At 37.1% G+C, this 27,651-nt stretch overlaps 2 protein-coding genes and 1 long non-coding RNA gene across 3 annotated transcripts; 1 reads left to right on the forward strand and 2 right to left on the reverse strand.

Moving 5' to 3' along the window:
* The first annotated feature begins 1,461 nt into the window (after nucleotides 1–1,461).
* On the forward strand, nucleotides 1,462–9,092 carry c9 (complement component 9). Its single transcript, XM_081366342.1, has 11 exons — nucleotides 1,462–1,685; nucleotides 1,852–1,960; nucleotides 2,094–2,244; nucleotides 2,354–2,504; nucleotides 4,881–5,019; nucleotides 5,198–5,587; nucleotides 5,865–6,105; nucleotides 6,333–6,467; nucleotides 6,758–6,933; nucleotides 7,024–7,252; nucleotides 7,353–9,092. Exons 1-11 carry the CDS (start codon nucleotides 1,609–1,611, stop codon nucleotides 7,502–7,504), a joined length of 1,950 nt encoding a protein of 649 aa, XP_081222468.1. The 5' UTR covers nucleotides 1,462–1,608; the 3' UTR covers nucleotides 7,505–9,092.
* Nucleotides 9,093–9,096: 4 nt separating this feature from the next.
* On the reverse strand, nucleotides 9,097–11,256 carry LOC308691278. Its single transcript, XR_014030246.1, has 4 exons — nucleotides 11,200–11,256; nucleotides 10,697–10,753; nucleotides 10,103–10,177; nucleotides 9,097–10,012 (listed from the first exon to the last, which is right to left on the reverse strand). It is a non-coding gene; the product is annotated as an uncharacterized lncRNA (long non-coding RNA).
* A 6,763-nt stretch (nucleotides 11,257–18,019) lies between these two features.
* gas1b (growth arrest-specific 1b) lies at nucleotides 18,020–20,342 on the reverse strand. The gene has a single exon (XM_081365159.1). The coding sequence runs from the start codon at nucleotides 19,867–19,869 to the stop codon at nucleotides 19,072–19,074; it is 798 nt and encodes a 265-aa protein (XP_081221285.1). The 5' UTR covers nucleotides 19,870–20,342; the 3' UTR covers nucleotides 18,020–19,071.
* Nucleotides 20,343–27,651: the final 7,309 nt, after the last annotated feature.

A 27,651-nucleotide genomic window follows, 5' to 3' on the forward strand; every position in this document is an offset into this window, starting at 1 on the left:
AACACCCAAAAAAATTGGGGACAGGATTTGAATAGTCTAAGTGGTTGTAAAAATTTTTGTCACACTCAGGACCTTCGGGTCCAAATGGACCCACCATAGGAAATGAATGGGAAATTGGCAAAAATGCAGAGTTTTTTTGTGCGTACAATCTACAAATCAGACACGATCCAGAAAAAAAGCACACAACAGTGAAGGGGTTAATCTATAAAACATCAAGAGTGCAAAACAGACACATCCACACACACACACACACACACAAACACACTTTTATACACATACACACTAATAAATTCAGATTACAAAAATCTGTTTTGAATTTTTAAAAATCACAGCTTCATCGGAATGTTCCGAAACTTGGTGACTTTTACGGTATTAGGTATGTGAACACACAAAAAATATTGGGGTCATGATCCAAGCACGTCACACTTCTGCTCTTTGGTCAAAAATGACCCCCATAGGAAATGAATGGGAAATTGTCAAAAATATGAAAACACAGAATTTTTTTGTGCATACAATCTACAAATCAGCCAGGATGCAGAAAAAAAGGACTCAACAGTGAAGGGGTGAATCTCTAAAACATCAAGAGTACAAAAAAAACCACACACACACACACATTTTTTTTAATAAAAATAAAATAAAAATATATATATATAAAAAATGTCTATTATATTCAATGGGAAAAAATGGGTCATAATTATTGCATAAATATTAATTAAAATCATAAAATGATCTCAAAACACCAAAAAAGAAAAGAAAAAATATTATAAAAAACAAGTAAAAAAAAATATATATGATTTTTTTATATATATATTAATCCCACCCTCCGGGTCCATTTGGACCCGAAGGTCCTGAGTGTGACTGTTAAACGAAGGACCCCAGAGGGTTAAGCTTAACATAAAAAAAAAAACACAGAAACAAACACCATTCTCTCTGAAGCATGTAATCAGTAAAAACCTCTGGACTTCTGATGGGTCAATAGAATTTGTTTGAGATTTCAACATGTTTGTGAAATCAAGGCTCTCGTGGTCAGAAAAACTTAGTTTAAACTAAAGTGAGAAAACATGGGAATCACTTAACTAGTTTTGTTTTATATAATTTGTTGTATTTTCTCAAATAAATACAATATGAAATATATAAAAGAAAAAAATGAAATAGAATGTACTCAAAGACTGGGTAACATTAAAATATTTAATTTGGAAATGTATTTGCCCACTCCTCATCAAAAATATAAAAATACTCTTACTATTGTTTAATATTAAAAATACTCTTATTGTTGTTTAATATTATATAGAATGCTAAAGCATTTAAAAGAAGAAATATTCTATAAGAAAATATAGATTCTGTGACATACAAAAATTCAGGTAAAAGAAAGCAAAAACAGCTTGAAATACATTAGTCGGATAGTTTAACATTAGACAGTTGCGGTAAATGCTGTGGCGTCACATGATTTAAGATATCTGGGAAAGCACAGTGATACACAAACCTTTGGAGACACACATTTCCAAACCTCTTCAACTCTAAAAAGCTTAATTATTAACATTAAATCCATGCTTAAATACAAGTGTACACATTTCAACATACAATCAAAGGACTGTCCAAAGCTTCACCATGAAGGCTTTAGCTGCTTTATGTGTAACGATATGCCTTTTTTATCAGGCTAATGGAAAGAGCATAACGGACCACATGTAAGTATGCACAATTTCATCAAAATTGGAGTGGATGCTACACTGATAGATGTGGAAAAGTTTGTACCTTTCTGTTTATTTTTTTGTGTAAAACCAAAGTTATGCGCTAGAATGGAGTTGGAATAGTTATTATTATAACGGTGTTCATTATTTGTCTTTCTCAAAGGCGGGGGCCCAGACGGGAGGTGCGGGAAATTAATGAACCTGCATCAATCGACTGCAAAATGAGTGCCTGGTCCCTGTGGACATCCTGTGACCCGTGCACTAATACCACGGTACGGGAGTATCTCTTCTTCTCTGTCGCTTTCTCTATAAATAATTGTTTGTTCAAATTGTCATCTAAAATCATTCTGAATTAATAATGTTTTGAAGAAATGTGTAGCCTTCACATGTGCTTGTGTAACACAGCATCGCTCTAGGGGCATTGAGGTCTTTGGGCAGTTTAAAGGCACTAGGTGCATATACCCAATTGGAGAGCGGAGACCCTGTAAACCTTCTACCAAATGTCAGGTGGACCCTCCACCCATCTGCAAAAGCTCTCAATGGCGGTGCGCTTCAGGTCAGTATTTTTTTTTTTGTCGGTATTTTGTTTTTTGGCCGGTAGGTGGTTAGCTGTAGGGTAAATTGCTAAGCAATATTCAGCATTAAGTATATTACTTTACCCTCAGGAATATGTATAAACAAAAATCTCAAGTGTAATGGGGATAACGACTGTGGAGAGACAGATACGTCTGATGAAGACGAGTGTGACGTCATCAGGACACCTTGCGGCAGGACAGCTGTATTTGAGTCTGACATAGCCATCCAAGCTGGATACGGGTCAGAGCCTTTTGTAACTTACACATGTAACAATGTTAATAATGTACACACCTATTCAAAAGTCAGTCACATTTTATTTTAAAAGAAATGAATAGGCTACTTTTATTCAGCATTAATGCATTACATTGATCAAAATGACCATGTTACAAAAGATTTCTATTTCAAATAAATGCTGTACTTTATCCTTTTCGTAAAAGCATCCTAAAAAAAGAATAATACAAAATGTTTCTTGAGCACCAACTCAGCATGAAAAATGATGAAATATCTCGGCGATTCTCTCTGATCGTGTCTTTGATCATTCACACGTGAACGAGCACCGGTTTGCCTATGATTTCGGGCATTTGTCGGCGATCTCACAAAACCTGTCGGCGAACGAAATTCGGGCCTAAAATCGTTCAGTGTGAACTCGGCATTAGTAAGCATAGTCAGTTATGTCTTAAGTAAACATAAACAGTTGAGAAAGATAACGCATGTGAAACAGTATTTTGAACCGTGCAAATTTGAACCGTCTTAAAATGACAGCAGCATAATAAACTACTGTTAGACCTACCTGAAAAACATGAAAAGCACTGATTATTTCATTTGAATCTTAGTTCTATTGTATTATTTATTTGTGCAATTGCTTGTTTGATTATTTGTTCTTTTTTTATTAATGACTGTTAACTTGTATTTAAAGGTGCATTAAGCAACTTTTCATGTTAAAAATACCCGTTTTTCTAACCCATACATGCTTAAACAATTGCCTGATGGGCTGAATGAGCCCTTCTATGATCTCTGCGATTGCCTCTATAATCCTGTACAGTAAAATAAATAAGAGGGATTCGGGACGGAATCGACTGGGCGTGACGTCATGCGCGTTCACGCTCACCTGGCTATGTCTGGCCAGGGGGGCAGCGTTTCACATTATTTTGAAGTTTCCCCGGGCGCCGCCATTGGCTAGCAGACCATCACCTGCTGTTAGCATCCCATTGACTCCCATTCATTTTGGCGTCACTTTGACAGCGAATAACTTTACATCTGAGGCGTTTAAAGACTCCATTTGTCCATTATTTATTTCCAAAGAAACACGAAAATGTATAAAAGGCTCCATTACCTTGTATCTTACGTTATGGCCCCGTAGAAGCAGTTTTTGTAAAAATAGGCTAACGATTGCATCATAACCACGCGACTCTCTGTCGCACAGTAGAGAGATTACCGTATGGACAGGAGGAGAAGCTCACGCACAATCGGGGGGACGTGGAGGCAAAATGGCAAAGTAATTAATACTTAGCAAAGGTTTCTCCTGCTCCTATCTCATGGACACCACCTACTCACACTCTCCGTCTCTGCAAGATTCGGAAGGGAATGATTGAGATTTCTCTTGGCACATCTACTAGAAGACAGACGGGTTGCTCACGTCACATCTACGTCGTCAAGCTCAGTTTGAGTTTGCGCAGTACGCTCGACCATCAGGAAGTTAGTGCTTCTAATTGACTTCACTTGTCTCCGTTGAATCCAATGGGGTCGCTGTGTCCAGTTTATATACTGTCTATGTGTCTGGCAGATTTGTGTATTCGCCGCCATTATCCGCATCAGCGAAGACAACTCAAGCGACTTTGGCAAAAGTAGAAGATGGATTCAAAGAGACCGGCTTCTAGTTCATCCCAAACCCCAACGCAAACTCCACGTAACCGCGTGCACAACTCTGGTTGCAGTTTCGCGTGTCGCCAGAAGGGGGCATAGTTCTGCAAAAACTCAGAGACTTGCGCAATGCACCTTTAATAATGTTCGAAATTTATATTAGTAGTTTTAGCAGTGGTATCAAAATTGGAATCGAGAATTGTGAAATTTTACCTTTTTAATTACAATACAATGATACATGGGTCAAAAACAACAAAATCTATATTATTTATTTATAACTTTTTTGTGGTGGTTGGGCCAGTGAAAATTATTCACTGAATCTAATCGAATTGAGATCTTGCAAATCAGAATCGAATCGAATCGAATCGAATCGGGAAATCTAATACACAGTTGAACATTGTCATATTCATTATGCTAAAACTACTTTGAGAGTTGTCATTATTGAAATTTCATTTTAAAATATTTTCAGATAGGAAACAATTATTTTAAGTATTTTACTACATAACTACCTCAAACTTTTGAGTGCTAGTTTGTGTAATTAACATTACCAAGATTAATGCTGTTAAAGTACATTGTGCTATTTCATGGGTTTTGCATTAACTAATATCAACCCTGTCATTCTGTAGGCAATTATTAAAAAATCTAATTATGATTATAAAATAACTGACAACAACACAAATATTGCAATTATTACTACACTTTATAATACACAACTACTGTACATATTCTAAAGATGTTTAATTCTTCTCTCAACAGAATAAATATTCTGGGATCTGGACCTCGAATGAATCCCTTTAATAACAGATTATACAATGGCCAGTGTAACCGGATCAGAGATCCATCTACATTGGAATATATCAGACTACCCTGGAATGTTGGAGTTCTCAACTATGAGGTGGGTCTCTCAGTTTACTGTATGCATGATGTCAACTGTTGTTTCAAAACTGAAAGAAAAAACTCTCCTAAAAATGATGGCAGACAAACAAACCGACAAGTAAAAGCACTAAAATTCTGACAGACACACATCTAAAAAATACTATTTTTAGTCTTGACCCATGTCTCTTTATCTTCAGACAAAAGTGGAAGAGAGCAGCTCCAAAGAGATGTACGAGGACATTCACTCGTTAATAAAAGAGATAACTAGAGAATCATCCAGATCTGTTGAAGTGGACTTAAGCTTTAAGTTTTCACCTACTGAGGCCTCCAGTGCTGGTGCAGGCAGTGATGCTGGCAGTGCTGGTGAGGGTGGAGATGTTGCCAGCACCGGTGAGGCTGGTGAAGCTGCTAGTGCCAGTGAGGATGGTCCTGGTGTGGGTGGTGATGCTGAAGGTCCTGGTGATGGCGGTGAAGCCGAAAGTCCTGGTGGGGGGCAAAATGCTGGTCTTGGCGGTTCAGTAGGAATTGACACTAAGCAAGAAAAAAAAAATATCATCAAACAGCTTTCAGAAATCACAACGACCAAGGTGAGTGAGATTCTGGTTTATTCGTTTTATTGCTTTCTTGAGCAGCTATTTCTTACCCATTTGAACTTTATTTATTGTAATTCACATCTTCAGGCTCATAAACCACCATGCTCATGGAACAGACTGAAATTCAAAACTGAACAAAAACAAAAAAAAAATATTCACAATAAATAGACATTGTTTGTTTATGTAGAGTATGAAAATGAATAATAAAGACTACCTTCTCAAATCTGCAACATCTGTGTTGCTTCTACTACTAGCACGTGTTCTCTTTCAGAGAAAGACCTTCATGAGAGTGAAAGGCAGAGTGGAGCTGGCCACCTACAGGATGAGACAGCGAGGGGTGGAGGTATCCTCAACGTTCTTGGATGATGTGGATGCCCTGCCACTTACATATGAGAAGGGACAGTATTTCGCCTTCTTGGAGGACTATGGAACACACTTCACCAAGAACGGAAAGTCCGGTGGAGAATATGAGCTTATTTACATTATGAATGAGGATATCCTCAAACTAAACGGTCAGTTTAAAATCACATTTCAAGTTTTTTGTAAAGCCTGGAGACCTTGGGGCAACATCACAACATGTTATTGCAATTCCAAAAGATATTCAAAGATACTGTAGATGACATTTAAATGACACTCATTAATGTAAATGTGTTAATGGGAAAGATACTTTTTCAGGCTGAAAGCCCCATTAAATGATTATGACTTGACTTTATTTGATGGTTCAACTATCTAACTACAGAGGTCACTGAATCCATGGTCAAGGAGTGTTTCGAGCTTGGAATTACAGCCAAATTTCAGCTTTCCCAATTAGGAGAGGGAGGAGGAAAGATTAAACCAGTAAACAAGTGTGATACTCTAACTGACAAACCCACAGGTGTGTATACGTTTGTTTTAATAGTAAGATATTAAAGGAATAGTTCACTCAAAATGAACACAAAAGAGAAGATATTTTGTCCATACAATAAAAGTCAGTTTGGTCGAGAGTTGTTTTGTACAACCAAAAACAGTTCTTCAAAATATCTTCTTTTGTGTCACATGGAGGACAGGACATGAGGGTGAATAAATGATGCCATAATTGTCATTTTTGGGTGAACTTTCCCTTTAAATCCAACAGACACATGCCTTCTGATAAAAATATAACTTGCTTATAACCATGTTCACCAGATGACAAGAACAAGAGGGGGGTTATTGATAAGGTGCTGATCGTAGTGAGAGGGGGCAGTCCAGCCTCAGCAGTAGCCATGAAGTCTCAACTCACTAAAGATGGCATTCTAGACTATAGTCAATATGTGGAATGGGCAAAGACCGTCTCTGCTCTACCTGCTCTCATTCACAGTGACGTGAGACACTTCACCTTCACTTTACAATTGCCAGTGCATGTGTGGTAACTACTGTAATTGGAACACAATTTGTTTTCATTGTTCCGTCAGCCTGAACCCATCTACAATGCAATCCCTTTGGACTTTCCTGATGCTCAGCCGAGGCGGGACAATCTCAGAAGAGCCCTCGATGACTACGTGGCCGAGTACAGCGTGTGTAAGTGCCAGCCGTGCCAGAATGGTGGCACTGTGATCCAGATAGACGGGGAGTGTAAATGCTTGTGCTCTCCAGGGACTGAAGGTGTCGCGTGTCAGATCGTTGACATGGGAATGGTGAAAGGTGCGTGTTTCTGTGTGCAGCGGCCTGTAAAACTTCCATACCCCTAATTTCTGTTGCTTTGAGTTGAGCGTTCCGTCTGTCTCTGTTCACTCATTTCTAGGAAAGTCTTTTGAACATCTGGGGAACTGGGGCTGCTGGTCTTCCTGGTCCAGCTGCTCCGGAGGGCGTCGCAAACGGACCCGGACCTGCAATACTCGAGGTGTACCAACCGGAATCTGCAGAGGAGATACAACCAGTGAAGACTACTGTTAAGAATCACGGAGTCACAAATAATCACGGAATATTAAAAATGCTGTGTACAAAATAAGAAAATAAACTGGTTCGATTACATGTACTTTTAGATATTATGAAGAGCGTTTTATGGCATTGAAATACGCATTTTTGTCAACACTGCCGGCTTGTGGTCAAAATAGGTAGTGCATCCCAAATAGTTTGCATTGCATGATTACATGAACAGCAAGTTTTTCCCATCACTGTCCTATCACGGAGGTAATGGTGGCATCACAAATTGATCCCATGGTACATGGTAATTTACCAATGTAGTTCAAAGATAAGGTTTAGAAAAGAAAATCTAAAATTCAAAAAATGTTTCCGTGAACAAGACTTATGCACCCTAGATCACCTTGTTGCCAACCAGACATTAAATAATTTAAGGATTTGACTAGAATCCGCTAATACACATTTTTATGAATTACCATCCCCATTTTCTATTTATTTTGTTATTTTTGTATGATTTGCCTACATTATATTTTAGTTTAATGCTCATGTCAGCATCATGCTGAAACAGAAATAAAAATAGATCAAAAACATGTTTTATTTTATATAGTTTATATACAATCAAACTAAAACATGTTTTTGATCTATTTTTGTTTCTGATCCAGCATGATTATGCTGACGTATAGCATTTTTTACAAGAACTAGTGTTTTGGGCCACAGAAAGAAGGAATGAATGTATGAGGAATAGATGTGATGTTGAGGTAGATGGCTCACTTTTCACTCTTCTTGGGCCTCTAGAGGTCAGGTTAATAGAGTAGCACTCTTAACTCTCTATTGAGCCTCTGAGAAGCTCCTTTCAGCTTCAATACCCTTCAAGAGTTAACTTGTGGCAGCAATGGCTTTGGACTGAGACCCCATCTGAAAACAACACACCAAACCAAGAACAAACAATAAATAAAAAAATGAGTGCACACAGGGGCAATTACAAAGAAATAAAGCAATAGTAAAATTCCAAGACACTTATTTTTTAAGTATTCTAACACAATGAATAATATCGAGCCATTTTTTTTAGAAAATAAAGCCTATCTCAAAGCAATGAACTGAAAGGTGCACCTCCTGCTCCACCCCCAACGAAAAAAAAAATGTAAACGTCCCAGTGCAGTCCGATTCTGACTTCCATTAGGTCATGGCATCCATTGAAGTTCCTAAGAGCCGTGTCACGCCGCATTACCTTTCCCATCTGTCTCAGCAGCGTGAAAATTAAGTTATGCCCCATGTCAGCACAGTTTTGTTTCTCTTCTCTGACTCTTTTCACTGCTCTTCGTCCGCTTGATGGAAAAAAAAAACTGAACATACACTGTAAAAATAAAAGGTGCCTGGAGGAACCTTTTGGGGTTCTTCACTTCGCCACACCGGCGGAACCGTCTGTAGATCCTCTAGGCACCCTTTAAAAAGGGCCGGTTCTCTGAGGAACCACACAGGTTTCCTGAGGAACTCTTATATAAGGCACTGTGTGGAACCACTTTGGGTGCCTCCAGGAACCAAATTTCATTTTTTTTAATATTTAATTTCATGGTGTTACTATGGTTACCTTTGACTTCTATTATAATAAACAAATTGAACCAAATACAAAATAAGAATTGTTTATTACATATTTGATATTCATTTTTATACATACACTTCCATGCACATGGGAAAAAAAGATAACTATAGATTAATATCAATGAATACACAAAAAAATAGTATAATACATAAGCAACATGAATAATCAACCATATACAATAGATAAACAAGAAAAGACATATCAACAAAATGCATGGAAACACATATGTTCCACGAAATAAATCAATGTAAAAAAATTACATTTTGACTAATTAAAAATGTCCATCTTTACTTAACTTTAAAAAGATTTGTGTTTCAGTCCGATGGTCCAAGTCCAAAACTCTATCAGATGCCAAAAACAAACAACAAACAGTGCTAATATGCAAGTGCTCATTGTGCTGTAATATTCCTGAAAATTATGATCCTAACCTTTATCTCTATACCGAAATCTCAGATGGTTAGTTATTCAGCTATTTTGAATCATAAAATGTGAAGTCTGGGATGCCATTAGACTGGAGACTGTAATGTTCACTATAGCTTTTGAAAAGCTTAAATGTGTGACTTGAATCAACAGTGTTCATAAATGGTTGTTGAGTATTCTCATGAAACAAGATAGAAGAAGTAGAGGCTTCGACCCGGAAACAGTATTAAGGTGCAGTAAAATTATCTGTTGTTCTGTGAATGTTCACTGGTGAATTCCAGTCATTTCAATAAGAATCCACACGATCAGCAATTTCGTTTGTGGTCAAAAATGTCACTATGGGACCAAGTTGGTGTGAGGTAGCCTACTTAAAGAGTTAGAAAAGTGAAAAGGTACAGCAGATTCGTTTTCCGTCTGGTTTCCCTCTTTTCTGGTGGATGGTCCAGGCACTTCAGTGATTTTCAGGTCTACAGGAGGATTTTTATTCTTGTTCAAACTTGTATTTCAGCTTACCGAGATCCCTGCAAAGTACAAAATTTACTGTTAGTAATGTTATTAAAGTGATAGTTGTGAAATTTAAATAATTTCCTCAGCTTTGTGATGTTCCAAACCTGTTTGACTTTCTGTCTGTGGAACCCAAAAGCAGATCTAAGGCATAATGCAACCCCAGTCACCATTCAGTTTCACTGCATGAAACACAAGCAGAAAAAATTGTGTAAATCATTCATGAAACCATTCTTATGTACACTTGTCTAGTTCAATTCAATGCAACAATTTATGTAAAAATGGTTAAGCTCCAAAAATGTCCCAGAAAAGATCCTAAAAATAATCAATGAGTTCACAACTCATGTGTTATGGGTTGTGTTGTAAGTCTTCTGGAGCCATATAATATCCTAGCTTTTTCCTTTTTTTTTTTTTTTTTTTTTTTTTGTCGAAAAATACTAAACTTGAAGTTATAATTCAGAGTTAAAATGTCTTATATTCAAATGCAAATGATAAAGATATAAGACAAAATGCATAGCATTATTTGTGAACCAAACCTGTGATATTATTTTTCTGAGTAACATGATTGAGATTTGAGAGCATGAGGGAAGATTTTCAGAGAATAACTGATTAAAAAACACAAGTACACAGTCAAACAATACAATTTCACACAGAGAAAGTTCATAGTAATAAAGTACTTGCATGTGGTGCAGGTAACTTACTGTAATTCAATGTTGCCACTGATATGTTCAGATCATTTTAGAAATGTAATGGTTGTTCTGGGGAAACAAAAGAACAAAGCTGATTATTCACAACATAATATTTATTGACCAGTAAATGGCTTTAAAATGGTATTTGAGAGAATGAGGGCACCTGTAGCAGTAAATTTAGGCTATAAAAATAGACCAAACTATATTAACCTGCTTTTGTTATTCATAACAAACGCCAATGACGAAATAAATTAGTTAGGCTATATCAGCAATTTGAAGACACAGTTGTACAGAATATGTTGAATTGAATGACTAAATCAATAATTTCCATTTGTTCATTAGATCAACGTAGTTAGCATCGCGGCTAAAACCTTCATACCAGATACTGTGCAATAAACAAATGGTAAACACTGTAAAAACGTAGTAATGTATAATACATTTAGTTTATATATGTGTGTGTTTGAATATATAGTAAGTAGACTCTGTATTTATATTTATTTGGCGAGTTTACAAACCTTGTAACGGAGAGCCGAACAAATGGCGGAAGCTTTGATGAGAGGAGCCGTTACTTCAAACCCGATGACGTCGATCAGCTGAGCTTTGTTGCGCGCGAGCAGCGCGAGCATCACTGAAGCGACGACAGCGGAGGAATAGCAGCAGTTTCGTGACAGAATAAAACTTCTCTCCTCCTGGTTCTTCTTCATATTATTAATATTATTATTATTTAGTGTTGTTGTTTAAGGTTTAAATTACTTAATAAAATAGGCCTATACTAAATAAATGTAAGCTACCCAAGTGAAAAAGACGTAGGCTACTGTTAAATATATTAAAATGCATTAAAGTATATTTGTATTGTAGGTCTACTAAAAACACTCAAGTACATTTTTAATGCATTTAATAGTACGTCTTTTTCACCTGGGTATGTATACTGAATCAAACTTAAGTAGCCTATAATAATAATAATAATAATAGGATAATAATAATCTTATTCTGGCCTCACTGAACCATTGGGTTCCTCCAGATGCTGGCTTTAACATAAGAGATCTTCCAGGAACCACTTAAATGTTAAAAGATATTCCAGTAACCCTTTTATCACATTCAAGTTCCTCTATTTTCCCCCAAAGCACTTCGAGGTCTCATGGTAATGAAAAGGTGACTCCAGAACCTCTGAACTAAATACAAAGTGCTTAAAGGATCCCATAAGTTCCAGCAAGAACCTCAAATATTGTCAATGCTCCTCCAGTAACCCTACTATAGGAGAAAGAGCTTTGAGGCACCTAAATTACATTTTGAAGTTCCTTGAGTATCCGACAGGATATTTGAGGCTCCTTTAGTTTTTACAGTGTAGAAATGCAATCAAGTAATATGCGCTCATGCAGTCCAGCTCACTATTGCAGGCTAAAGTATGCTGATGGTGTGCAGGGGGTCCTCAGTTTGTCCATCTAGGGTCATTCAGAAAAAGGTCCTTTACTGCCTGCCCTTCCCCCAAATTCCTTTTTTAAGAACCCCTTAAAAAACCAACCCCCTCTTCCCATCCACTGACAACTGAAACTCACCCCTCTCCCGCATTCCCCGCTCCATTTTTTTCTTCTTTTTTTCATGTTTGGTATATATGCCCCAGTCAACAGATAAAATGTGCTATGGGAAAAGTTTCCACAAAGAGAAACTGCTCCTTGTCTAATTGCTTATGTAAAATCATGATATAGGTGAACTGTTTTTTAGTTGAAAGGAAAGTTGTGAATTATTATTGCATGCTGAATCTGACATCAAAGCAAACTCCAGCTATTCACACAAGAACTTTTAAGAATTTGAACGAAATTGGTAACATTTTCTTTCACTTCTCTTACACTCAAATCAGTGGACACAACTGGATTATGCAGTGTTGTCAGTTTTAAAAGTGGACTGTTCTCAAGAAAAACTGAATGTGACAGGTTCAACGCCGCACCTGATGGTCTCACCTGATGAGGATGAATAGTCAGTTCACCTCAACTTGTTACTTCTAACTGAGAGAAAACAACAAGCAGAAAAGTTTAGTTAGTCAGTATGAGAGAGAGAGAGAGAGAGAGAGAGAGAGAGAGAGAGAGAGAGAGAGAGAGAGAGAGAGAGAGAGAGAGAGAGAGAATAACAACACTTAAAGGGGAAATTACATTTTTAGCCTTTCTGAAATATTTTTAAAATATTACAGGCTATTAATACGGAACCGCAACGTAAAAAAAAAAAAAATCGTGAAAATTTCGTAGCATTTCGAGATTTAAAAATGTTTCGACAATGGAGTCGAAATATTTCGAGAATAGTCAAAATTATAGAATAGAGTCTTCCGTAGAAGGTTTTTTTTTTTTTTTGGTAAAGAAATGCGCTCGTGAAGTCGAACTGCCTCGGACATGGATCTAAACAAAATAGTAGCTTTTTACTTTTATCTGGGCTTTCAACAAAAGGAAATTCTTCAGGTGCTAATCTAACAATGGCATTACCATTTGTTTTAGGACGTTACAAAATATACTGCGCCGGGATAGACTTGCTGGCGTGGCGAAAACACTTTTCAGACTGGAGGGAGTTATCCAGCTCTATGAGGAAATCGCGGGGAAAAATGATTCACTACTTAAAATGTATCCAGAAAGGATTTACGGTGAAGAGGGAGACAGTACGGTTACTGTTGTTCTCGACCCACATGGTGTTGCCTATATTGACGAGCACGAAGACACGTAGCTAGGCTTCGAGTCAAACGTGCCACATAAAGTTTGGACCAGGATTCTACTCCGGCGGATTCTTCGTGCTCCTCTAGGCGTCCTAAAACAACTGCTAATGCCATGTTAGATTAGCACCTGTAGAATTTCCTTTTGTTAGAAGCCAGTAAAAAGCTACTATTATATTTAGATCTATGGCAGAGGCAGTACTTAACGAGCGCATTTCTTTACAAAATAAATAAATGAATAAATAAAAACTTCTACGGAAGACTGTATTCTCGTAATTTTGACTTTATTCTCAAAATATTACGACTTTATTCTCGAAATATTTCGACTTTTTTTTCTGACAAGGTTTTACATCACAAAAATATGAAATCCAAATTTTTTTTCTAAAAAAAAAAATATTACATTTCTTAGCAAAAATACTGTTTATTTATTCAAAATATTTACCATACTATGGAAGTAAAATAATCTCAAATGTTTTTGAAACAAAAAGCCTGTTGAATTGCACTACTTGAAAAATAATAGGCATTGCATTAACCATGCTTGCATTTTAATGCATTGTATTTTTAGGGCTTGCATTTTTATGGGCTGAAATTCAACATGGTTGAATATTTAAGCTGTGAATATTTCAATTAAAAACATTTCAAACACATTTTCATTATTAAAAACTCAATAATCCATATTCACCTTTCATATTTCACTTCCAAAATATTCAAACTGTTTAAAAATACAACCTATAATATTCAACAGGCAATTTTCGGTCCATTTTATTTCGCTTCCACAAATTCGCTTCCACAAATTCAGTGGTTCAAATTCGACAGTGAATTCAACGGAACTGCAGGAAAAGCAATAGATTATCGAGCATCCTATCCATCTGCTGTTAGTCAATCCCACCAGCAGGTGGTGCAAAAGCGCGTGTTGTTGACGAAGACCAGCAACTGTTAGAGCAAGCCATTCATTCATTAAACTCATTTAACAGCAATGTAAGTGTATTTGTGATTATTATGACGGCGGTTGTATGTTAAATTCAGTGTCTTCACGGTTACTTTCCCTGTGTAGCCTACAATCATCTTTCTCTACCGTGAACAAGATTATACGTTAATGTTATTCCCCGATGCGGATACGCAGATCCAATGTTACATTTTTGTGGTTGACGTATATTTCTCTTGGTTGTTTAGTTGCCTTAACTTTATATTGTGGCGATGTGCTGCATGCAAGCTATTAGGGTTTCCCTCAAAACGTCAGGATTCCCCTGCTGGACATATAAAACGCTTAACGTAGCTTAATGGAATAATTGTGATATAAAAGACCAAACTCGCAGGCAAACAGATGGACTCAGAATAACGCACAAAGTTTAATGCTGAGCGTTTTCCAGTGATAGACTGGCATAAAGTTGGCTTGACGTTGGACATTCGCACATTTAGGGACCGTCTCTAAAGTGTATACGTCTTTGGTATACACGTTTCAAACTTCAATATCATTTGAATAGAACGACTTACTAACCAACTGTAAAGTGTTCATGTGGTGCCAGCCATAATGCGCACCCTTTGGATTTTTGATATTTATTCAAATAAATTAAAGTTTGCTATTGAAGTTAGAAACGTGTATGCCAATGTTGTATGCAACTTTTGAGACGGTCCCTAAATGTGCGAATGTCCAAATGTCAAGCCAATTTTACATTTAGGCTACATTTAGTCATTTATTTAGCAGACGCTTTTATCCAAAGCGATTTACAGTTAAACTAACAATAGGAGGACAACAATATGCAAGTACTATGACTCTTCCCAGTTTAAGCTAATGCAACAACGTACTACTCTCTCTCTCTCTCTCTCTCTCTCTCTCTCTCTCTCTCTCTCTCTCTCTCTCTCTCTCTCTCTCTCCACACACACACACACACACACACACACACACGTGTGTGTGTGTGTGTGTGTGTGTGTGTGTGTGTGTGTGTGTGGAGAGAGAGAGAGAGAAGAGAAAAGAAAGTGTTAATGATCAAGTGTTGATTTTATGCCAGTATATCACGAAACGCTCTGCATGAAACTTTGCGCGTTACGTTCATATTCTTAGTCCATAGTAGCCTACAGCCTACATCCCCATAAAGGTGCGAGTTTGGTCTTTCATATCACTGTATTAGTCCATAGCGTTTTGCCCCGACGGAAGGGGAATCCTTGAGTGTGAGGTATTGAGGGAAACCGATTATAATCCTGTTCATGTAGGTAGAGAAAGCTGATAACATGTAGGCTACAAAATGTAACAATGAAGTTATTGAATGAAACATAAACACAGCTTTTGTGTCTTTATCATCTTTTCCGCATATATATATACTGATCATTTTCATTTTATGAATGAATGGCTTGCTCTAACTGTTGCTGGTCTTCGTCAACAACACGCGCTTTTGCACCACCTGCTGGTGGGATTGACTAACAGCAGATGGATAGTATGCTCGATAATCTATTGCTTTTCCTGCAGTTCCGTTGAATTTACTGTCGAATTTGAACCACTGAATTTGTGGAAGCGAATTTGTGGAAGCAAAATAAAATGGACCGAAAATTGCCTGTTGAATATTATAGGTTGCATTTTTAAACAGTTTGAATATTTTGGAAGTGAAATATAAAAGGTGAATATGGATTATGGAATTTTTAATAATGAAAATGTGTTTGAAATGTTTTTAATTGAAATATTCACAGCTTAAATATTCAACCATGTTGAATTTCAGCCCATAAAAATGCAAGCCCTAAAAATACAATGCATTAAAATGCAAGCATGGTTAATGCAATGCCTATTATTTTTCAAGTAGTGCAATTCAACAGGCTTTTTGTTTCAAAAACATTTGAGATTATTTTACTTCCATACTCTCCCCAAAATGATATATTTACAATTTAACTTTTTCTAGTAGGCTACAATGGATTGCTAACATTTTCATTTGCAAATAAAGTGTAGAAAACTCTTTAATAATATAAGGTGTGTCCGAATTTGCATACTCATTGTCGTTAATATAAATAGTGTGAGTAGTGCATTCACACTGAAAATTCCAAACAGAAAAAAATTAACTGAAAAAACGAAGTGTGGAATGTTGGACACTTCATGTAGGCTACTCAACTGTTGCAGCTTTAATTACATTGTGTAGCAGGAGGAGCAAGACACTGATGTTGAATCAATGACAAAATAACCATATAACATTCATACACAGGGTTGAGTACATGCATAAGTGCATAGTGTATCATTTGGGACACAGTTTTTAAAAAGTAACCTCCACTTTTTCATTTAAGCCAGATTAACATAATTTACATTGTACTATCTCCTCCTTCTGCTCTCTCAAGAATGTTCAATCTGCTCTTTCTAGAGGTGTCAGCTAGAAGACAGAATGAAGTGCCTGGTCATTGTGTGCTGCCTCTATTGTGTGTTTAGTATTAGCATGACAGAAGTGCCACTCGACTTCTCCTTCATTCATTAATTCTGAGGAGCCTTGTCCCGCATCTGCCTTGAAATGAAGCATCACGGCTACCATCTTGGATCTCTAGAAGTCTTATAACATAAGCATAAACATTCACCATTTTCCCAATGATTCATTTCTGTGAGAGTCTGATATTTTAAGTGTTGGGGAAGGGCAAATTCTATTATATATTATGTGATAATAACTTTCTGCTCTTTTGTATTTGGAATGCTAACAATATCAAGCTGTACTGTTATATTATACTTCACAGAACAAAAAGGCATTTGGAATCCAAGGGGGGATTTGTACTATAAGTGCTACTCACACTGAGACGCAAACTCTTTTAAGCAATGACAAGCCCACTTAAACACACACACAGTAGCAGACTGAGTGCGTTTGTGATGGCTACTTGAGGCTTCATTCACTCGAACACCGCTTTTTTACTTGTCAGCCTGAGTGAAGCCTTTAAATAAACACTCAAGCTTTGAACAAATAAGCCAGTCGAGGCCTTCCTTGGTTCATGTTCAACTCTGATCCCGTTTAAAGACAACCTCATTTGTTTCCTCAGATGTTGAGAGTCTCTGGGAACTTAGATTAACTCCCTCTGTAAACATTTATGTTTACAAGGTCAAGTGCAAGAATAGACAGAGCCAAACTGTTTTACTAACAGATTACTTTGGTAACATTTATACACTGGAGTGGGTATCAGGTGGAAATTTAAGCTTTTTTGATGACAGCCCAAGAACAATATTGACTTAATTGAAAAAGCAAGCGTTTTATGACAAGCTTTGCACTATTCTTATTTAAGAGTACATAAAAAGTCTACAACATGAATCATGTACAATTTAATTGTGATCAATCTGCTCACAGACTTGCTCAAATCTCTAAAAAATAAAATCTAGACGTGATGTTTAATGCTCATTTTACTAGCATATATTCTAAATGGTAAGTTAAAATTTCATCTGCTCTGTACAGTAGAAAGTAAAAACATACTTTACTTGTCCATATCTGCATGATGGGCATGAAGACTGTCAGTAGAGATTGTTTTGATAAATAAAACAATCTTTAATATCTAGTTGCAGACATGAACTGTTATTAAACTATATTTAAGTTAAATACATGTGCAATTATTTTACAGTTATTTAAGATGTTTTAACAAAAATATACAGCACTTGTTTTGGTTTGTATAGTGAAATAACCAGACACAAAAAAGGTCAAATGGTTTTATAATAATTTGGAGCCAATCTTTATGAACATTATAAACAGTATTACATGGTATTATTTATCAACATTATTCACACAATTATATGATACAAAAACATATACATTTACAATAATCAAGTTGTTCGTCTACAATTTACACTAACCAAAATTTCATACAAAAATAAACTTTCAGTATTTTTTTTTATCTCTTTGAATATAAGTTTCCACAATAGTTCATAACTTAATATATGGGAGCACATATTTCCAACATATTTTATTGACATCAAAAACAACTTTTCATGGTGTGCAGATGTTGGTAGCTCATCTAGGTTTTGGAACAACCTTTAACTATATGGGATTATGGCTCTGCGACTCAACTCAACTCAGCTTTATTATAGCACCACTAAAAACAACAACTGTTGACCAATGTGCTGTAGCCTACAATATATTCTTCCACCATTTTCTGCCTTTTAAAAAATGGTCTATTCTATCGTGTACCTGTACAATATAAGCAGCTAACCAAATGCAAATATAGAGTCAAATACAATGTGCGAATGAATCGATTACTTATAGGGTCTACTTTTCTGCCAGTAGGCAAAACCGTTTTCGAAATGAGACTCGTCTCGTGCAACGCAAATGTCTTGTGGTGCCACCGCACAAAAGACATTTTGAACAAAACACAATTGGTCTAGTCATATTTTTGTATGTAAACCAACCATAAAGAGATAAGTTAAAGGCTACTTGTTTCAATGAGGGGAACCCCCCTTGGATTTCCACAGAGGATGCGATTTCATTTAGTTAGCTGGGCCCCAATTCGTGTGTTCTGGCGCGAGGCCTGAGCGACTTCGAGAAAAAAAAAGCGACTTTGCGAGGGTTTTGATAACATGTAGCTTTACTTCTGCGGACACTGAAAGGTTGAAAACTGTTACACGTAGCCCCCCTGCCCCCCTGCCCCCCCCCCCCCCACACACACACACACACACACACACATTTTTTTTCCATATATCCCATTATTTCCACCCAGGCCAAATATGCAGCTAACCAATGAACTCTAAAACCATGACTTATCTTAATATAAAAAGTGTTAAAATGGCAAACACCACAATTGAAAACTGTTGTGATCTTAAATCCCAGGCATCACTCTCTTCGTCCTCGTAATCCGTCTCGTAGTCGTCCTCCAAGTCGTCCTCGGTATCTGAAAAGCCACTACCGCCATATCTGTCGGCAAAGCAGAAGTTTTTCATGCTGACTTTGACATACTCGCATATGGCCCTTTCTGTGCCGTCGCACACGCAAGTGTCCAGAAGCTGGGCTTTAGGAATTGAGCGCATGTTGGTGATGACCCGCCGGCAATCGTCCGAGCAGCGCTCTCCTCCGAACAGTTTCCTGCAGTGATACAGATAGTCCCTCATGGCGGTACTGCACTCGGGATCCATCTCGCACTGCTTACGGGCTTCGGTGCAGCCCATGTGGCTGGTTCTGGGCATACAGGGCTCGATGGCTCGCTTGGTCATCTTGCATAATGTGTCCGAGGAGCATTCGCAGTCCTCCAGTGCCGGGCCGTTCACAGTCAGGTTGAGCTGAATGATGGAAGAAATGCAGTGGCTAGGACATTTCTTCCTATTCCCGTTTATCACCGGACCGCACGCGTGTAGATACTGAGTATACGCGTAGTGGCACTCCGGTTCTCCTTGGCACTTCATGATGGCCTGCCAGCATATCAAACGCTGGTTGTGTGCCGGTGAGGCGGTGGATAAACGACTAAAACATATCAACGCACAGCCGATGGACAAAATCAATATCTGCAGCCGTAGAGTGACTGCATGGTTGCCAGACTGTGCCATTCCTTGATGTGCCCACATGCAACAGCTTAAAAGTTAACTTATTGGGTCAAGGGTTTCCATTTGTTGGTCCATAATCCATAGGCTACTGTTTCTCTGTTCTTACCAGAGATTGAGACGAACAACTCGCCTTGTTCCATGCCCGCCGTCGTCAAGCCGCGTTTTGATGACCACTTTAGTTAAGTGTGCTCATATTTGTTCCATCACTATCCACAGAAACATGCATCGAAATTTATCCGTGGACAAAACTCCAATGGTTGGAACGAATCATTTGCTCACTGCCGCGAGAGCAAAACGCGCAGCAACATCTTAATGCGCGTCGACTCGTTTTCTCGCTGCTCTTGATTGCAGTAATCCAGCGATAAATCAACGCTTTATAAATTACATCGAAACATCCCAAAAGCGATCTCACACTGCACCTTGTTCAAATAACAAATCTGGAAAAAGTTCAACTCTCTACTATGAGAAGTCTTGGCAGTAGGCTATCTGTTCAGTTACCCAGACCCAGACGTAGCCAATGCATGCAGCACACTATTGGTCCGATCAGTTGTTGTGATTTCTGACGTCATTTGAGGGTGGAGGTCAGAACTTGATGAAGGTCGAGAATGTGGAGAGGGTGCGGGTCGTAATTTGACTTGATAAAGCATCAGTCCCTGACACAGTGCTAAAATATTTTGGCTGAAGAAGTGTTAACATCTTAAGAAGTGTTTTAATATATATATAGTCCTATCCATAAAGTAGCATATTAACCAAGAGAAAAAAAGGAAAGGGACAACTTTTGAATATAAGGTTACAAAACACCATTTATCATTTAAAATAGAATAACCTTATAATACTTTGGTTTCTCCGGGAAATATCTTGATCCATTTCTTCCATTTCTCACAAAGAAGGAAATTGACATTTTCCAGGTAAAATTATCAGGTCAAGTTTGTTTTGAATGTCCATTATTTAAGAAAACACTCAAAGCAAAGATTCTAAAGGAAATAACAGAGACTTTGCAGACAGGTTTGCAGATGGTTTAATTTTACATCGGTTTATGACTCTTCAAGTCTCGTGTTTATACACAATCCATAATGAATTTAACAGGCAGCATTTTGCTGACAGTTGTTTATTTTGCTAAGGAGAATTACCATTACAAACACTTGTAGACAGTTCAAGGTGTTTTCTGTGACAACTTTCTCTGAACAGTCCATTTGGTCTGCAATAACGGTCAGGATCACATGAACAATCCTTTGATCCTTTCTGGTCGGTTTGGAGCAAAATAGCAGCGGTTACAAGTTACAACTTTTTGTCTTCTGTTCTCACACCAAAACTTCCCCATCCTCCACAGCATTTATACAAAAGCCCTGGCTTGAACATGTTCAACATCCAAATAGTAGCAGGTTTGCATTTTGAGAAGTTTAATGAGATGAACAATATGTTATATACTTGACTTCCTAGCTCATGAACACATTCATATAAAAAAAAACATCCTGTGCTTTCCATCTCTAAATGACTGATCATCACTTGGCCTAGATCTGCAGAAAGAGAAGGAGCAGCTTTTGGAGAACAGAGCGGACTGTGTTATCCATGCTACATTGACCCTATCACACTTCTGCACTCAAACCACAAAGCTTGGGCAGCTGGCCAAAAAGGCCCCCTATCCCTATACCCCCACCTTTCAGCACTTTTCCCAATTAGAGAGATTAGATGGCCTATTTGGGAGGAAAGGAGCAAACAGTCTCATGCAAATTCTCTGACATTCCACTGTAAAACTGTAATACAGAACATCCATTTCTCACAAGAATGTTTTTGTCGAAGTGAAAAAAATGAACTGACTAGATGACATATAGCTATACCGTGAGATTCACAATGTTGTTTTGAATGGTAATGAGAAAAGTGCTGTAGTTATCTAATATGTATTTATTCAGATGGATATATTTTAAATAGTAAATAATCACATCACACTAAAATCCCAAATCTATAACACAACAAGCTATGAAACTGCTTTCCCAACACAGTGAGAAAACAGAATATGAGCCCTGTACGCACACATTCGCACACAGAGAACTCAGAGCAACTCCAGAATTCAAGGCTTCACTCCTCACAAAGGATGAAATTGTTCGATCTGGTGAGACTATTACTGCAAGATGTTGGCATTTCCTTTTCTTATAGAGAGAACTGCTGTGAAATGTATTCAGAATCTCTCTGAGGAGTCGGTTGTTCCCTCTTGCCAAGCTGTCAGACCTGTTTATCATTATTTGCTGTAAAGTAGCCCAGACTTTGCGATCAAGGGAAAAACTAAAAAAGAACTTTCAGTGGAAAAACCTGGATCAGAGATTTGTCTAATTATTTGTCTAATTTGAGTTCTAGAAAAGTTCTATCTCTTTTAATACACGCATGCTGCTGGAATCCAGTGTGAATCATGTCAGTGTTGGACGCAGACCAGAAATGAAGCGAGCCAAATTTTCTCTCGCTCAGATGAATTCTGAGGCATGAACGGACAGATCTGTCCTTCTTAACTTTAACCAGTTCCGTATACTTTTACAGTTATAAACTACATTGTAAAAGAAAAAAGAAGATTTTTCGAAGTTTTAAATAAAACAAAGATTACTGGAGTATATGCAGGAAAACTATCTTGTTTTTTCTACTTCAAAATGTCATGTTTAATTCAATGCCTTACTTCCAGTTTATTTAATTATTTAATAGTATTTTCTAAATGAGTGTTCATTCACTAATTCTTCAATAATTTATGAATACTGTATCTTATATTTGTTTTAATCTTGCCTGGGCTGCTCAATGCTTTCCGTTTTGTTGTCATGGTTTTGTTGAAAATTTCAATAATGAATAAATAAATAAAAATAACACTCCATTTCCTTTTTCCTGTTTTGCAGTGTTGCCCACAGTGACAATAAGTCATAACAACTCTAGAATAGGAATGCTAAGGTTTTTTTTTTGGAAAGAAGATAAATGGCTTTCTCAGCACTCCAGAAGTCTCAGTCTTCACGTCTCCACCACTGTCACAAATGATTACACACACTCAAGCCTCATTGCCAAAAACATATTCATCAGGACCTCCCTCGTCAAGAAGCTCTCAGAGGCACAGCGATTGCACACTATGATATTAGTTTGTTGCCAAAAACGGCCCGGCTCCACCAGTCCTTTTCTTTCTGATTTAATGGAAACAGCTGTTTACTGTCTCTCTGTTACTTTCACTGGTCTATGTTTTTTTAACCGTCTGCTTTCTTTTTCATAACCCAAGCAAATATTTCTGAATGACCTGATGCAGCCATTTCCTGGGCTTTTGTTTTGTTTTGTTTTTTTGTTTTTTTTGGGAAGACCCACTCTAAAGCGTTAGTATATAAGTACCATCTGTTCAACTGAGCACATACTTGTATGTGGAATTTGGTAACGGTCATAGTTACAAAGCATCTGTGAAATGAATAGAACAGAACTGAGGGCTTTTGACACAGTGGTAAAGCTAATATCTTAATCAGAATTTCAAATCATTAAAAATGTGCCAAATTTTTAATCACATGACAACTTTGAAACAATCATCTGATCTCTAGATGTTTGGTTGTGCTGCCCACAATATGGTTTAAAACAGATCTTAATAGAAGGCCCTAAACATGCTAAATATATTTTTTCACCCGCTCATTTGTATTGAGATGGGCATTATATTGAATAAAATTGACTATACAGACTCTAGTTTCACTCAAAACTATGCACTATAGGCTGCTACACTATACTCAGATGACTTTACAAGAATAGCCACAAGCTTTTTTTTTTACATTGAAAACTGTAATCTCCAAACTGTTATACACCTGTGGAGTGGTGGCACAGACTAGTCGACTAGTTGACTTTAATGCTCTGCCATGATGCTTTGAGCCTGAGGTTCACTCTCAGAAAAAAAGGTACAAAAGCTGTCGCTGTGGCGGTACCTTTTCAAAAGGTACACTTTTGTACCTAAAGAGTATTAGTGGTACAAAAGTGTACCTTTTGAAAAGGTACCACCACAGCGACAGCTTTTGTACCTTTTTTTTCTGAGAGTGTTGAGTAGTCGGTGATCATGGCCGCAAAAGGATAATAAATATTTTTAAGTCTACTTTTACGCTCCATTTCCAACAGTTAAAACGACAAATAAATGCATACTCACTCAGAGAGCGCTCCACAAGATTTGTTTGATTATACCATCTGGATGCTCAAAATTGATCTGGAGAATGCATGTTTTAAACAGTTTATTGTACATGTAAGTTAATCACTGTTCTAAACTAATGCTGCGTTACGCACACACAAAGAGTAACTCGCTCATCACGTGCAGGTCGTGTGCACACAGAAACATTCAGTAGTGCAGAAATGTATTGTCAACACTCATCTGTGATATATCAATAAAATAGATTAGAAACTGAAAAGTTCTAGCATAATTTCTTAGTAACTAAAACTGGTTCACTATAATTAGAGAGACGCTGCCAGGTAGAATGAATTCACACACAATCACTCTCTCAATGCATTCAAAGTCTTTACTGGCTACTTTATCTGCATCAGATTTAGAAAGAGCAGAAATCTGTGAGAAATATAATGACCAAAAGAAATAATTGAATAACTGATAAAAATAAGCTCTTATGTAGGAGCAATAGCCTTGTGGGCAGCGCTGTGTCATATGCCATTGTGCACAAGGCAACTCCAGCTCCAGTTTAAGGCTTATTTGTTCATTAATGACGTCATCAGCGATTAGTCTACGTCGATTTAAAAAATCTGAAGTCGTTTATCTCCTAATCTGCAATGCTCTTGGGTGTAGCCTACATCAAATCCTCACATATTGGTTGTTTTACAAGTTACACTCCTTGCAATTTTTTGTATTACTTATTAATGATATTTCAGTTTGTCAGAACACACAGCAGTTTCAACATTAAAATTCGGCATGAAATGGAAATTGAATCAGCTCATCAACCAAGACAGAATGCAGAACGGGACTTGATTTTGTCCAGTAATTGATTGGAAGGTGGCATAGCAAACTAAATGTATGAATGAGAGAAACTTGTCTGGCCATTGGACAACCTTATCGCCCTGCCCTCATGTGAGTGTAGGCTACATGACATCAGAGCAGATACGTAGTCGCATTGTTAATGTTTAATGTTAAAGGAGAACTCCGGTCAATTTTATAAAATGATGTTATTTAAGCCAGCGCAAATACCTGTGTTTACATCCTGTTTTCGGTTGAAGTCCAAAGTAGTCAATTGCCGAGTTCACGCGCATAGCTTTAGTTACCTATGATCACGCGCGTGAACTCGGCAATCGACTACTATGGACTTCAACCGAAAACAGGATGTAAACACAGGTATTTGCACTGGCTTAAATAACATCATTTTTATACATATCTTTCACATCTACTGCAGTCAGATTCACTCGTGTTCACTCTGAAGGAATCACTCACATTTTCTGTGCACTTGTAATGACACATCAAGGATGTTAAGAGGCTAAAAGCAGGTTTAAACATTGCCCCATTGAAGTCAACAGGGTGCGAATTTTAAAAAGAGGATAACACGGTGTAGGCAACACCGATTTTTGTCGTTGTTTTCTGTATTGACAGCACTCCAAATGTACAAAAAAATGAGCTCAATGTTAAAATTGACCGGAGTTCTCCTTTTATGTTTTTGATTAAAAGGGCATATGTTTAAACTAATAATAATAGTAATAATAATGTGTGGATAAATCATTCACAATAAACTGATAAATAAAAAATTGAATAATCTATTGTGATTTTATGGTGACTTTAAAAAGAAACTGGTGAATTACTTATTGCTGTTGTGAAATTTAAAGCATTACTCTATCAATATTCATCTGTCATACTGAGTGCCATATAAAAAAAAAAAATAAAAAAAAAGCTATTTCAGCTAGCTGTTGTGTCAGGTAATGCTAATATTGGCTATACATAACCTTTCTGCAATGTGTTAACCATTTTTCATCAAAGAACAGATGAAAATTGTTCCATGTGGGACATCATAGCTCTCATGTCCCAAGACGGTTCGACCAATTAAGCCTCATGTTTGATGATTAAAAGAGAAATCATGGTGGTCCTGAGCAGAGCTTTTATTCTCTCATTGTATATCATTTTACATTCTTGTGCAATTTATAATCTTATACTGTAACATATTTTGGGAAACTCACATGCAGCTGTTGGTCACTATAGCTACAAATCAACATCAAGTTTTGGTTTTCACCTTCTCATCAAGTACACTCACTATAGTAATATATAACAACACTGAATACAAGTGTAAACATTTTATACCATGAACTGCATTGATGATTAAGTGCATATCACATGTGCACCAATGCCAAAGTAAAGCAGTTAACATCAGTAGCGAGTGTAATGACACCAGCTCTGTCCCTCTCATTAGGCCCATGTTTTTGTTGATTTGTTTAGGGAGGGGATATGAGATGTAAATAAGGCCTCTATTGCCTATTGTATCCTGTATCTGTCCCTGTCCTTTCCCTCCCCCTTCTAATTATCATCTCGGCTGGAAAGTTCCCACAAGGCCTGAATGTTTTTTTACCATAAGCCAATCAAGTGGCATGAAGGCAGGGCAGTGTGAATGATCCATTGTCTGTCCATGGAGCGCTGGAGAGAGGGGAGGAGAGTGGAATTGTTTGGGCCTTAAGTTCACCACTATCAACACATGACACAGTGAGTTTCTGAATAAGTAAAAGAGTATAGACAAAACTCAGAGATTTTTATGTAATCTTTATTTCCATCATTATTAAGGGAATGGGTTTGAAAGACTGCTAAATCAAAAGAATGAGACATTAAATTTTAGAAAAACAATTCTTCAAAGGAATTAGCAGGAGATAGAAATCAAAAAAGTGGATTTTGGACAACAATTTCAGAGAACTGAATAATGTTCAGACTAACCCTAACCCTATCTATCTATCTATCTATCTATCTATCTATCTATCTATCTATCTATCTATCTATCTATCTATCTATCTATCTATCTATCTATCTATCTATCTATCTATCTATCTATCTATCTATCTATCTATCTATCTATCTATCTATCTATCTATCTATCTATCTATCTATCTATCTATCTATCTATCTATCTATCTATCTATCTATCTATCTATCTATCTATCAAACAATTTGGGAATTTGCTGTAACTTGCTAAAAACCTATATATATATTATTATTATTATTATTATTTTTTTTAGGGTTTTAGCAAGTTACAGCGAATTCCCAAATTGTTCTACCACCTGTATCCTCTATGGCCTTTGTTTCATGTTGACATCAGCATACCATGGTTAAATGAATGTCATCACTAGCAGTAATAAATCGATGTATACGTCTACTCTACAGACATAAGTTTTCCTCACATTGACTTAAATTCCCATATGCCCACTTGGGTTGTGCATTTGGAATTAAGTCTCTCACACACACAGTTAGACAAGCTGATGTAAACCATTTTGAGGAGCCCCTTTAAACTCTCAGAAAAAAATTCCCTTTAGGGGTACAACATTTTGTCAATGGGGCAGAACCCTATAGAGACAACTTTCATATTCACTCCTAAAAGGGTGATACACTCTTAAAAATGAAGGTTCTTTATTGGTATCAATGGTCATGGAAATTGTCCATTGCACAAAATATTCTTTATAGTGGAATAAAGTTATTCAGATTTTTAAAGGTATAGGCTACACTATGTTTTTTTGGTTCAAAATGTATAATGAGCAAGTACATCATGAATCCATCTTCCAAATTGTATTTTTGTATTATCGTGAATCACTACTATAGCCTGGAAATCCAGACCTAAATCTAAAAGATTAATGGTC

The sequence above is a fragment of the Scardinius erythrophthalmus genome, assembly GCF_964197995.2.
Source record: "Scardinius erythrophthalmus genome assembly, chromosome: 5".
In the NCBI taxonomy this organism is placed as follows: Eukaryota; Metazoa; Chordata; class Actinopteri; order Cypriniformes; family Leuciscidae; genus Scardinius; species Scardinius erythrophthalmus.

Excerpts from the sequence above, each read along its gene's own strand:
- gas1b (XM_081365159.1), bottom strand. The coding sequence starts at position 19,869 with ATGTGGGCACATCAAGGAATGGCACAGTCTGGCAACCATGCAGTCACT.
- c9 (XM_081366342.1), top strand. The coding sequence starts at position 1,609 with ATGAAGGCTTTAGCTGCTTTATGTGTAACGATATGCCTTTTTTATCAG. Across the intron at positions 2,505-4,880 it reads GCCATCCAAGCTGGATACGG|AATAAATATTCTGGGATCTG; the intron begins GTCAGAGCCTTT and ends TTCTCTCAACAG. Across the intron at positions 6,106-6,332 it reads GGATATCCTCAAACTAAACG|AGGTCACTGAATCCATGGTC; the intron begins GTCAGTTTAAAA and ends ATCTAACTACAG.